Source organism: Chenopodium quinoa, unplaced genomic scaffold, assembly GCF_001683475.1.
Source record: "Chenopodium quinoa cultivar QQ74 unplaced genomic scaffold, ASM168347v1, whole genome shotgun sequence".
Classification (NCBI taxonomy): domain Eukaryota; kingdom Viridiplantae; phylum Streptophyta; class Magnoliopsida; order Caryophyllales; family Amaranthaceae; genus Chenopodium; species Chenopodium quinoa.
In genome coordinates, this window is record NW_018743397.1 from 1 (window position 1) to 14240 (window position 14240).

Here is a 14240-nt window from a genome sequence, read left to right on the forward strand (position 1 = left end):
TTTGTAAGCATGTTTGTCTAATAAAAGCATTTACATGCCTTGCACTTATATGTACTTAGCGTTTTTTGCTAATACGTTTTCCTTATTTTTTTTGGTTCGCTCTGTTTACCATTATTGGTAAACAGTTTTGATTTAAGGTGTGGAGTTGATCGTGCGCATACTTGAGTCAGGATTGGGATCACCTAGTGACTAGCTAGCTAGGAATTTACTCATTCATGAGTCAGACATGTTTTTATTTGGAGTATTTTCGAACTATATATTATGGTTATTATAATATTAATAAAAGTTAGTTACTTTCCGCTGCCATCTTTAGTAGTTAAGTAAGCCTTACGTTTTCACGTGGCGGTAATACGCCCAAGTCTATCTCTATGATATTTTATACGTATAAATATAGTATTTACGTAGAGGGAGATTTGGGGTGTTACAGCTAACATGCGTGATGCACACGCCATATCTAGTCATGTTTAGATAACCATTATTTCAGTTGTTGGCTAAATAAATGAGGTAAAATATGTAAACAAATATTTTAGGGTATAAATGTTCACACACTATTTTTAAGAACATTTGTTCAAATACAATTCATAAAACTTAAATCATTAAATCACACACACAAAAAAAAGCTTAGATTCAATTAACATCATATTAATAGGGTCATATAAGTAAACAAACATTTTAAGAATATAATTATCTCACAATATTTATGAGTGTTTTCTAATACTTTTAAAAAGGTAGAGATACTCAAAAAATTATACAATATAATTATTTACATTTAATATGCGCGTTCGATTCTAAAAAGACAATTATGTGAGGTCGAAGGAGATAATTTGTCACCAAACGTAATTGGAGGCAGAAATTGGCTATCTTCAATATCAAGATTGTTTATCAACGTCGACTAACTAATTAAACAATAAATAACAGAATATAATACTTATAGAAGTATATATATTTTCTCAAACCAGAAATTAGCTCGATCAAGTTAATGAATCTTAAAACTTGATAAACTATAACCAAAAAAGTGAGTGCAGGTATATAATAGCGAGCATAGGTATATAAACAATACATGCACCAACCATCCAACCATAACGTTATAATATTGAGAGATTCGTCTTTCGGCCTTTCTGAGCATAGTAAAGAGAACTTCCATACATACAGAGAACAAACAAATATGAAGAAAGAGGATCTTCTTGGCGAATACCATACTGAGGCTGAAAAGCCGGTGAAGGATTTCCGTTGACCAGCACTTGGTAAGAAACTGTCGAAACACGCTGGTGGATGATGTGAATCCAGTAAGATGAGAAACCAAAAACCTGCAATAACCGAAATTGAAAAAATCTCAACGAATCCTATCATAAGCTTTGTTCATGTCCAACTTAATGGCTGCAAAATTTTTTTACCTAAAATTTATGTAAGCAATAGTTATAAGTTATAACTTACTATTAAAAGCAAAAAATGTAAATTTTTCTAATAAAGTAAGAGTACATGAACTAAAACTTTATAATAGACCAAATGCATACAATTTACTTTGAGTGCAATATAAAAAAATTATACAAACAAGCACTTTTTTTTTTTGAAACCTACAAACAAACACTTTAATTTATCTATAATAACTTTTCTTCTTTAATCCTTACTTCCTTAGTAGCTCAAACACTTGACTTAACAAGTTGATAATAAATCCATAAGCTAGCTAGTGGAAAAACTTGTTGGATGAATACACATCAATTGTCATAATATATCTTTCTAGACTCCATTGCTAATCGAATAAACATCTATATCTATAATTTTCTATATTAAAAAGCGTTCCTTATACAAAAAGTGTTTCTAATACAGAATATGTGTCATGTATTATTCTGTTCTCTAAAACGTGCCACGTCATCAACATGTGCCACCCGTTACCCCTTTAAGCACTATAAAAAAAGAGTTGGACTCCTCACTAACAAGTACGTACTGTGTATTACGTTACATGCATGTTTTGCCACTTTAGCTATTTGTATATTGTGCATTTTTACTTAACAAAATTATAGTTAACTTGGACAAGATATAAATTTTCTATTAAATAGTCAATAGTTGAATATCTTTTAATCATAACATACAAAATATTGAATATGGTTCTCCTATCTGAAAAAACAATCGAACGTCATTATTAAATTAAACAGGTACAACTAGCAACTCGGGGCATCGCCCGCGCGAGCCACACACTAATTTTAGTTTAATTTGCGAAATCCATGCTTAATGATGGTATTAATTCAAGATTTTCTAGCTAGCTCTCATAATTAATTTAATTTAATTCTCATAATTTTCATTTTGAAAGGAAGGAGGGAGAAGTCCCTTTGTTCTGCAAGTCTCTACAGCTCCTTTGTACATGTCCTTCAATCCGTACTTGAATTTGAAATTTAGTCCCATAAGCTTTTCAGAAGAAAAATGCACATTCCATATCTTCTTCAAAATCCTTAAATCTGTCCAATAGTTCATTGAATAAGTTAAAAAATTGAAGGATCATTCAAATAAAAATATTTAGGAGAACAAGTTTATCTCCCTTCAAACCTAGTAAAATATGGAGTAGAAGTTTAGAGAACTACAACCAAAACATACTTTTTTTTAGCTAGGTCAATTGAAATATTCTTGTTCACATTGCAGTTTAAGCCTTGAATTCAATTTTAAATTATTAGCTAGTGACAATGAGACCTTAATTAGAAACGACCTCTCACAGTTCAATTTAGCTCATAACAACAATGAATTTTTTTGAAAGTGGGGTAGAAAGGGCAGAGAGAATACTGCTCCTTAAAACCCTAGAGATAAAACGTGTTACATTACATCATAAGGAGTAATTGCTACATACTTGGTGGGTATATTGTATTCTGGATACTCCTCCCTCAACATTTTTCCAATATCATAGATGGTAGCATCACAAGCAGAAGCTATGTAACGGCCCTCGGCCTTAGGATGTTCATACAAGTATATATGAGCCATACAAAGGTCATCCAAATGCACAAATTGACCTTGCTTAATGATTGAATAATGAGCTTCATTTCCTACAAATTATGTCAAACCACAATTATTTAATGGCACAAAAATACATGATTAATTATCTAATAATCTAGCAAATTAGTACTTACTTGTAATGGGAGATAACGCAGTTATTAGACTAGGTGGCATTGTTGGAGTTATAAAAGGTCCAACTACCAAAGGTGGAATAATACTGATAAAATCAAGATTATTCTCAGCAGCAAATTTCCATGCAGCTTTTTCTGCTAGTGTTTTAGATACAAAATACATCTGAAATCATATAATAAAACCATGTTATAAAGTAAATAAATAAAAATCTTGAAAAGTTTTGGAATTAATTTGTATTATCGATAATAATTACTCTGTTAATTACCCATCCGGTCATCTTCTTAGAGCGGCAAAAATTCCATGTCACTCCAACAAGTTTCATCATAAACAGGTTTTTGGATTTCTTCTACATTGACAGTTCCTGCAGATGATGTGAAAACCAATCTCCGAATTTTCGCCTTGATGCATGATTTCATTATGTCTAACATGCCGTTTATGGTAGGCTTAATTACCTCATTCTGTAACCAAAATAACACCCAAACCATTAGAAACTAAACATAACATGTAATAAACACAATTTTATAAGTGTCAACTCGAAGTTCTTAGGTAAAAGTTGTAGTATGATTTAAATAGGGGGGCTGATTAATTAACCTCAGGATCATTGGAATCAAAGTCCATAGGGGTGGCAACATGAAAGGTGCCGGTGCAACCATTAATGGCTTCGTCGAAGCTTCCTTCTTCATTAAGGTCTGCTTTCCATAGTGTCAAGTGAGTCGTTGCGTTTGGCAAATCCAACAAATGCTGTACTTTTTTCATGTTACCTGCAAAATTATTTTCAAGACAAACCATAAATTTAGTAAGTGTATAATCTATACAAATATATTTGCATGTAGGAATAACACTAGTAACTTAGTAGTATAGCTAGTAAAAAGACCAGGGTCTCGAACAGTAGCTCGGACGATGTAGCCATGCTCGAGGAGCCTTTTGATAAGCCATGAACCTATGAACCCAGCTGCACCAGTAACACAAACAATTTCTCCTTGGACAACCATTTTGAATTATATAGTACAAGTTTATTGTTTGATGTTATATTTTGGCTTTGGAAGTTTTGGGCAGTGACATATTTTACATGTTACTTTGGTTTATATATAATTACTACGTGAGTGCTCATTGTACGGATCATATGCCATATTATATTAGGATCATTTTTATTGCATAGTTTTTTTTAGATAGAGATTAAGGTTGAAATAATTTTAGGGTATAATAATGGTAGGTGAAGAATGGAAGATAACAAGCAAGGTAGGTTGAGGAATCTCGTGATCAAGTAGCTAGATAGGATAATTAGGTCAATATTAAACCAACGGTAGAGGCATAAGCTAAATAAAGTACTATCTCAATTTTTCTTTTTTAGAGCCTGTTGATACATTACTTTAGCTGGTACGAGTGTACGACGATTATATTAGTTACTCCATGTATCACCTCTCAAGTTATATACTTTAAATGAGTGTTAAATACAGAAATGGGCTGCACCCGCAAACCAAGAGAGAAAGTTAACTTCACAGGATCAAAGGAGGTTCCATCCCAAAACCATATGGCAATAGGAGGAGTAGCCCCTTAACCTTATAAAGTGTTTAAGTCTCTCTTCTTCAACCAATAAAGGACACTTATATGTGGTGATATTTGGAAGGTCTATTCTTCAACAATGAGTCATAAGAACAACACAAACTATAAACAGGGTGGACAGATTTGAACCCGTAACTTATCACACATAAGTCATCAGTCTTAACCTAATGCCAGAACCTCATTGATAATCGATTGATTAAGTAGTAGCACATCGAGTTCATATGTAGAGAAGTAATACTCGAATGAAATGAAGTGGTCAATCATAAACTTTAGACTGTATTTTTTTTTATACTAATTACATTAAGGATCCTGTCCCACCAAAAAAAAAAACAAGAAAAAGAGATTTGAACCCACACTTTTCATACACACAGGCCCTCAATCTTGTTACAATCTTAATTAGTAGGCCAAAATCTCTTGTAGGTAGATCCTATCTGACCTGCAATGAGCCTAAAATATTTGTATAATTGGTAAAAGAGAAAAGCCCATTTAGGCTGTTATGGGCCAGCAATGCAGCAAGCCGATTGCATTGTTGGCTACGATTTCCTCCTTTGATTGGACTCTTCATCATCTTGTTTCTCCTCATTTTACAAAAAATCTTTAATGTACATTGAGTGGCGTGAGTGCACTTAGGTAGGTGCGTCCAAGAGTAGGTAATTTTTTTTTTTTAACTTATTTGTTTTGTTTTAAAAACATTTTTAAAATGAGCAAAATAATATAAAATGAGTAGAATATGCCCTTGGTGCATCCATGTACATATATATATATATATAATATTTCATCATTTCATAAGACAAGTATAACTGTACAAGGCAAGGACTATAACTTCTCGCTAATGTGAGTCTCATCACAACAATTCACTCACTAGCCAACTTGTGGCGCATTATTCACGGATGCATGACATGCACACAACCATACACCAACATACATGTGAGATGTAGAATTGTAGAACCGTTATTTTCTCCTCTAGATGTACATTTTATTAATGAGCACTTAGTTGAATACGTGATAAAATCACACTACATAAAGTTAATAATTAAGACTTAATTAGCAATTAAAATAAAATATGATCAAGTAGATATTAATTAGATTTTCTCATTTCATGATTTAGTTAAACAAAAATCTTATTTCATAGTCATAATTTGTGATTATACCTAGTTTTGCTTGCTATGCGACTCAATCTAGACTAATTCACAAGAGATCCCCCTATTTTGGGTGAGAAAAATGAAAGTGTCTTAGAACAGCAAAACTACTATTTGAAATTTCAACAAACTGTTCAACAAAATGCTCACTAACATGTTTTATGAAACATGCTGTACATTGATTAGTAGAACTCGGTGATGACGACTTTTTTAAACCAAGTTGATTCTTTTAATTTGTCCCTTTGTACTGTGTTTATATGTTAGGGAGGAAGATTATATTATTATTATTATTTCAAATTTTTTGGCAAGGAAAGAGTTACAAATGACATAGTCATTTGATCTCACATATATATAATGTATTAAGTATCGTCCTCCAAAATTTTAATCAATTAAATTAATTGTTACACAAAAGATAATTTATACTTTATTACGTATATACAAATTAATACTGTGTAGCAAAACCCTTAAAAATTATCCATTGATGCCCATGGTTTGTAGTTGATGACAGAACACCTTTTTTAACAACCAATTAAGCTGATGGCTAATAATTTGAAAGGAGTATTATATATTCTAATATATTAAATTAAGATTAATTTAGACATGAGACTATAATTTAGTCGCAATCCATGTGTACAAGGAACCATTCAACATGGAGGTGTTATCCACTTAGAAAAAAGTACAGTATATATATGCTTAATTGAGATTAGCCAGGCAACACAATGACATAAAAGTCATAATTTAATTGATTAAGTTAATAATGATAGCTTATACTAAGTTATTTAGGGAGTACTACTATACACGATGATGAACATGTTTATGTTTATGAGAATTGTCAATTTTGGTTGTGGCCGGTGTATAATCGACGACTTGACATTTTCCTCTCCTTAATCCACTAGACTAAGTTTTTTTAATTGTTTATATTCTAAATAATAATAACGAAAGCAAAAATATGTAGCTTTATAGGTCTATATATAACCCTAAGGTTTTAAGAAAAAAATTCATCAGCTGACATAATAATATTACAAGTATTGTATATCTTCTCGATCATTAAAAAGTATTTAATTTTGTAAGCTGATATAATTTGAAGTTATGTCTGATAGCGAGGAGAAAAAGCACCACCACTTCTTCCACCGCCACAAGGAGGAGGCAGATGAGGAGCCTAAGGACCCCGAACAGGAGTTGAAGCATCACAAGGTCCTTGGACACGTTAGCAAGGCTACTGCCGTTGCTGCTGGTGCTTATGCCTTGGTACGTACATTTTTCGTAATTTCGTTACCTATTCATCTTATTCATATAATCATATGTACGTTATGCTTATGCACATTTTGGGTCGATACCATGAATAATCTTAAGATGGCCTCCACGACATTCGATATATAGTAAGAATTGAATGTGGTAAATTAGGCATAATCTCGGGGCTTAACCAAGTTTTTACTTTTCATCATTGAAGCAACTCAAAATAATAATATACTATGCATATGCTAATATGTTATCGTAACAACTTTGATTTAAACTTACGTTATTAGGCAGAAAAATTGACTATATGTGACATGGTGTTTATGTATGTACAGCATGAGAAGCATAAGGCAAAGAAGGATCCAGAGAATGCTGACCGCCACAAGAAAGTAGAGGCGATCGCAGCCACGGTTGCAGTGGGAGCTGGTGGGTTTGCATTCCATGAACATCACAAGAAGAAGGAAGCCAAGGAAAAACTCAAAGAGGCGGAGAGTGGTCATTAAACTAAAATTTAAACCGTGTGTTTGATTTTTGTTCTAATAAATACTCTTAATTTGCTGTGAAAACATGGGAGAAGACTTTATAATCTCACATTTTAATTGTTTTCTGCTGTGAATTGATTTAGTCATTGTGATTGTAATTTTGCACCAAGGAAATATTAATACCAAAAAAAAAAAAAAGTTTGCCTTATATAGTTATATGCCCGTGAAATGTTCAAGCTCTATCATGACATGACTACAAATCCAATAAGTTTTTATAAAATTTTTATAAATATAAGTTGGGACGTTATAAATAAATTCTTATTTATAGTTAGTCGCATACTCGCATCATTAATTGAAGTTACTTTTTTGGATAAAATATAATTTAGATGAAGTTAAATAAATGACTAAAATTACTCTTATAAGCCTGATGATTCTAATGTAGTCTTATAACTTTTGATTCCACAAATTTTTAAAAATGAACGGTTGACATTTTTTTTTTTTTTTTAATTATTTTAAATATATTTTTATCTTCTAGAATTTTTTTTTTATTATTTTCAGAAATCTAGAATTAAAAGAATTATAAAATAATTAAAAAATAATTTAATTAAAATTACTAATTAAAGATAAATAAATAAATAAAATAAACAATCTCAGCCGTCCATTTTAAAAAAAAATGGTAGTAAAAAATTATAGGATTATATTAGAATTTTCATATACTAGCCAGCCAGATACAATATTTGCAATTTAATTTTAACGCGAATTTGTTTAAAACATGCTCAATTGCTCATAATGATTCTAAGTCAGTCCAAACCCATACTAAAAAAATCTAATCTAGTCTATACTAACATGAAATGTTCGGGTCAAGTCTAAATATTAATCGTGTATGAATGTATGATCAGTTAACTCATTTGTGATACTCCGTAATTTAATGGTCAGTGGATGGTCCGGTTTTTATTTAATTTGCTACTAGTTCTATCCGATAAGTAAAAGAAAAGTTAGAGTATCAAAGAGATGGAGGGATGGTTAGTCTCTCCATCTCCTCCCCTATAACGGGGGTTCGAACTTCATCCTCTTTTTCTGTGATAGGAAAGGGCTCCCTGTGTATCTTACCTGTAAAAAAAAAAAAAAGAGAGTTCTATCATAATTCTATAATTAGAAATAGTCAATTTTTCTTAATTAAATTAACCAAAGACCATGTGTATATCCAATAAGAATTTCAGCTGGATCCAACTGTTATGACTTATGGCCCTACTAAAAAAATAGAATTGGTTTTTTAAAAAGATATTAAGTGATTGTGAAAAATAAAAACGAAACAACAAATATTCAAAATTAGATTAGTCTCGTGCAGATGATCAAATAAAATTTTCTAAATTTATTTAATTTTTTATACCAAAATTAAAAATAAAAATATTCCCAAAACTAATAAACATCAAATATTAAAAAAAATAATAATAAAAAAATAGAGCTAATAGAAAAATTGAATGATGAAAAGGGTATCCAAGGAAGAAAAATTAAATTATTATTATTTTTTTTATAGGAAAAAAAATTATTACTGTTAAAGAGAATAGACCATTTTTCATAATTTGATATTAATAATAATGTAACTGACCACAATTTTAATAAAATAAATTAAAATCCACAAAACGATGACATCATTTATAGTTTTGGAGGGAAAATTTTTAATGACAACATGACATGTGTCTAATTTTAAAATAGAATGATGTCAGCGGTTGCTACTTTAGTATTAGTTATATAGATCATTGTCAATAAATAAAATAAATATTCAAAATCAGTTTATTTGGCTCTGAGAAGGACATATATGAAAGTATGATTAGTATCAATTAATGTTGATAAGAATTTCAATAACTTTAATTTAAAAGGACAATCTAAATAACTTTAAACCTTAATAATCAAACCCGGCCATCCCCCTTATAGTCTTAGGCCCCTTTTTTTTTTGGAATTTTTGGACAGAACAGAGCAGACCAGATCAACTTATTTATATTAAGTAGAGCATAGCATAGCAGTAACTCAAAAGACAAGGCCTTACTAATATTTAAGTTATTTTTACAAATTGTGGCATTACCCTATCAAATCTCTATTCAAAAAATACAAATCGTCAAAAGGTATACTTCGTATTATAAATATATATTGATAGAGTATAAATTCATCACGGGCTTCAACCATAATAAGCTTGAATTGTTGATTGAAATAGTCATTTAACATAAATGAAAAATAAATAAACTAAATTACTACTTTATATTAAATGACCATGATTTGTCATTGATGACCAAAAACCTTCAAATTTCAACAACTAATCAATCAAGCTGATGGCTAAGCATGTGAATGGAAAGAGTATTATACTCCGTAATTAACCAATTAAGATAATAAAAAAAAAGCATGAGAGAATAAATTATTCAGTCTTAAGGTATAAGTAACCCATCAACGCTAAGGAATTTATGAATTATCCACTAATTAACCAATTAAAAGTCAAAGCTTATTGGTTAAGATTAAATTGACCAAATAACGCGCCAATTGTAATACAGGAAGTTACATATGTTCACATTAAATTATTTGGTTTACGAATTGTCAATTTTGGTTGTACTGTGGGTGTATGATTGATGACCAAACATTAATTAACATAAGATTTTTCTAGATGATTGAAACAAAAATATCTAGCTCAAGTGGCCTATATATATCCTTAAGTTTCCTAGGAAAAAAAAAATCATCAGTTTGATACATTTATATCATTCATAATAGTACATTCTCAAAAAAAAAAGTTTTTTTTGATTTTGTGAGTTGATTAGAAAACAATGGCCGATGGCGAGGAGAAAAAGCACCACCACCTCTTCCCACCGTCACAAGGAGGACGAGGAGCCTAAGGATCTCCGAACAGGAGTTGAAGCATCACAAAAACCTTGGCCACATTAGCAAGGCTACTGCCCTCGCTGCCAGGTGCTTATGCCTTGGTACATTATTGATTTATTGTTTCCCCTCTATGCACTTTTTTTTATACAAATTAAAATAATTAATTTTTAGTTAATTAGTTTTCAATGACTCATATGTATGTGGTAGATTGGGCTTAATTACGGGGCTTAACCTTAGGTTTTTATTTCGTGTCTAAAAGAATTTACTTCGTACATGCTATGCATATGTTATAGTTACAAGTGAAAATGAGTGTTTTTTATTTCGTGTCTAAAAAAAACTTTACTTTGTATATGCTATTTCATTTGTTATGGTAACAAGTGTACTAGCAAATTTGACCATATAAGTGATATAACATGTGAATCATCTTACGTATGTACAGCATGAGAAGCATAAGGCAAAGAAGGACCCGGAGAACGCTCACCACCACAAGACAGCGAGGAGATTGCAGCCACGGTCGCAGTGGGAGCTGGTGGATTTGCATTCCATGAGCATCACAAGAAGAAGGAAGCCAAGGAAAAGATCAAAGAGGGTCACAGCGGCAATTAAACTTAATTAATGCTTTGTGTTATACTCTAGTTCTCATAAACAATTTGTTGTGAAGGAAGGGGTATGATTTGATCAATATTGTTATCATTTTTCTTTGTATCATTGAATATAATTATAAAATAATTTTTTTAAAAAAAAAAAATTCTTGTGTCTATTATTTACGAGTATAAGCCTATTAAACATTTAAGATCTTTAGATCCGCATTAGAAATGAGACTTTATGTGGATATTAGATCCACATTAAGAAATGAGACTTTATGTGGATATTAGAATCTATGATCCTTGATTAATCTAATTCAGAAAACTTGATCAACCCTTGATAAGCCTCAAATCAAAAACATGTGTACCTACCATCTCATAAGTTATTCATAGATTTAAAATAGTGGGTGAATAATGACTAATGAAATAAAAAGAAATCTATGCTGAGAGATTGTTATATACACCCGGGGTGTATCGTATATCTATGAGTATTTTGTTCTTATTTTGATTTTTTTTAAGGACTCTCATTTGATGATTGTTTTTCATTTAATTATCAAAATGACGAGCAAAAAAATAACCTTAAATTAGTTGAGTATACGGTGCGACCAAGATGTATATAACAAATTCCAATAAACAGGGATTATTAATGTTTCAACACCAAATCCTATTCCTATGCATCATGCATGTCATATCATATATGACTATATCCAATAAGATACTGTATTATCTTATCCAACAGTTAATTGTGGTTCATATATCTATCCAACTCAAAATATCCAATGGGATTTTGGTAAAATGATTTTTATTTTTTTTAAATAATAAAAATGATAATAAAACAATTGCTCCACCTATGAAAAGGACATTTTATCAATTATAATCATTGGATTAGTAGTCTACTGTACGACAGTACGAGTACAATTGTAGGACTTTTATGTCGAACTTTTTTTGTAAGCCTTGTGGATCTGTGGGCCTATGGCTCTCCTGGCCTTCTGAAAGTCAATTGAGCCATAATCTTAATGAGCTTAGAAGCTTTTCATGGTTGAAAATTATACCCTAACATCCTAGTGTAGGATGGTCTACCTACACCCCCTGATGCTACGCCGTTTTGTAGCTTGCGGGAGTACTCACAAGCTAATTCATGCTTCAATTCTTTCCTTTTTTTTATTTAATTTTTTTAATTCCTTGTTTCTTATTATTCAAGCTATGTATATAAATGATTTTAAATCCAATATTTTCTCTCTCCTCAATTGATCAATTTCCATTTTTCTACCTACATTCTCTCTAGTTAATTCATCTTCTTCATTTGATTTTATACTAATTTTGCCGTTTATTTTTCCTACGATTTTGATAATTGTTGTTGATCATCAATGGCTGATTCTTCATCTGCTAATTTCGATCGTGATTACGAAAGTGGGTTTCCGTCTTCTAGAGTTCGATTGATTGATTCGTTTGTTCATCAACAATGTGAGTAATTACAATCATAATTTTGTAATTTTTATCATCAATACATTGTTTTGTTGTGTTATAATGTTCTGTTTATTTCAACTTAATTTATGTATTATTATTCTTTTCGTTGCTTCAATTTTCAAAATTTGATTATGATTATGATGAACGTTTTTGGATTGTTCATACTTTGTTATGAATATTTCGCTGCTTCAATTTATTTCATTGCTCTATGTTTGAAAATTGCGTGATTTTGTTTGTATGCTTTTATTTATTTATTTATTTTTGGATCATTTTTATATTTAAAATTAATCAATTATGTGTTATCATTTGTACTTCTTAATTTTTTTATGTCATATATGATTATTTGTTTTTACCATTTTTTCTTTGATAATATTATGTGTCAAAATTTTCCACATTGATCATGTGCAATTTTGCTATTGAACATTGTATTTGTTAATTATTGTTCATTTTTGAAACATGTTATGTTCATTTATAATTGTATATTAAAACTTTGTGCAATGAGAAAAAAAACTGATATTTCATATCTTGCTAAGGTTTTGATCTTATCTGTTTATTTAAGTGTTTGAAATTGAACATTTATATATTTTAATATGATCATTTAACTTTTATTTGAAGGCGAAGGATTTAGTGTTTAAAGGATTTAATATGATCATTTTTTGAAACTTGTTATGTTCATTTATAATTGTATATTAAAACTTTGTGCAGTGGGAAAAAAAGCTGATATTTCATATCTTGCTAAAGTTTTGTTTTTCTTATCTGTTTATTTAAGTGTTTGTAATTGAACATTTATATATTTTAATATGATCATTTAATTTGTTTTGCAGTCGAAGGATTTAAATATTCCTATAAATAAAAGTGCTGCTGGTGTTTCTGCTGCTCAAGCTCAATGTAATGTTCCTATAAATAAAGGTGGTGCTGGTGTTAAAAATGATGCTCAAGTTAATCCAAGAGTACTAATGCGTCTACAAAATCTCAAACTAGATATTTTGTTCCACCCGTAGTTCTTGGCATTGTTCCAACTTCAACTCAGGATTGTTTCAAACTTCAAATCTAGAAATGTTTAAACCCCATTCCAGAAATGTTCAATCGACAAATGTTTAAGTTATTCCTCCCACGGTTCCAATAAATGATCAAGGTGCTCTTGTTCAAAGTTCTTCAAGTGTTTAAAGACATAAGAATTTGTTTCTATATAATACCTTTTTTAGTATATTGTTTTTTTTAAAAATTCAACATATGTAAATGATTATTTATCAATTTGAAAATGAACAAAAGTAAAGAACCAAACAACCAATTCATAAAACCTAAAAATTATATATTTTTTTTCATACAAATAAAGATTAAAATGAAATATCAATTCCAATAATTTTTTTAACAAATAAAATCTATAAGTCTATTTTCCTCCAAAAAAAATCATCTATAAAACTATATACTTCCTCCGTTTTCTTTTACTTGCAACACACCTTTTAGGCACACAATTTTAGGAGATGATTAGTGAGGGTAAACGAGCTATTTTATCAATATAATTTTTACACGAAGATTAGAATAGGGTTAAGTATCATTTGTAAAAATTATAATGAATAATTTATCCGTTTACATTACATAAACCCGACCTCAAAAACACGTGCCACAAGGCTGTGTTGCAAGTAAAAAGAAACGGAGGAAGTATTAAGATATGATCATATACACATTCATTAATGAACATATACACTTTCATAAATGAACATATAACATGTACTATTCATTTGCAAACTTCCTTGCTTATCTTCGATTTAACCTATATTTAGTGTTTTTTC

The 14240-nt window shown here is 30.3% G+C and overlaps 2 protein-coding genes and 1 pseudogene across 2 annotated transcripts; 2 read left to right on the forward strand and 1 right to left on the reverse strand.

The window, feature by feature from the left end:
• Positions 1-2253: 2253 nt before the first annotated feature.
• Positions 2254-4148, reverse strand: LOC110738821 (dihydroflavonol 4-reductase-like). Its single transcript, XM_021919254.1, is given in 8 exon segments — positions 2254-2425; positions 2427-2453; positions 2837-3029; positions 3114-3273; positions 3377-3400; positions 3402-3569; positions 3703-3872; positions 3986-4148. Coding segments are annotated over 8 exon segments (1005 nt in total). The 5' UTR covers positions 4104-4148; the 3' UTR covers positions 2254-2280.
• Positions 4149-6798: 2650 nt separating this feature from the next.
• On the forward strand, positions 6799-7606 carry LOC110738829 (abscisic stress-ripening protein 1-like). Its single transcript, XM_021919264.1, has 2 exons — positions 6799-7061; positions 7385-7606. Exons 1-2 carry the CDS (start codon positions 6903-6905, stop codon positions 7550-7552), a joined length of 327 nt encoding a protein of 108 aa, XP_021774956.1. The 5' UTR covers positions 6799-6902; the 3' UTR covers positions 7553-7606.
• A 2664-nt stretch (positions 7607-10270) lies between these two features.
• LOC110738830 lies at positions 10271-11078 on the forward strand (annotated as a pseudogene).
• The last annotated feature ends 3162 nt before the right edge of the window (positions 11079-14240 follow it).

Excerpts from the sequence above, each read along its gene's own strand:
- LOC110738829 (XM_021919264.1), top strand. The coding sequence starts at position 6,903 with ATGTCTGATAGCGAGGAGAAAAAGCACCACCACTTCTTCCACCGCCAC. Across the intron at positions 7,062-7,384 it reads CTGCTGGTGCTTATGCCTTG|CATGAGAAGCATAAGGCAAA; the intron begins GTACGTACATTT and ends ATGTATGTACAG.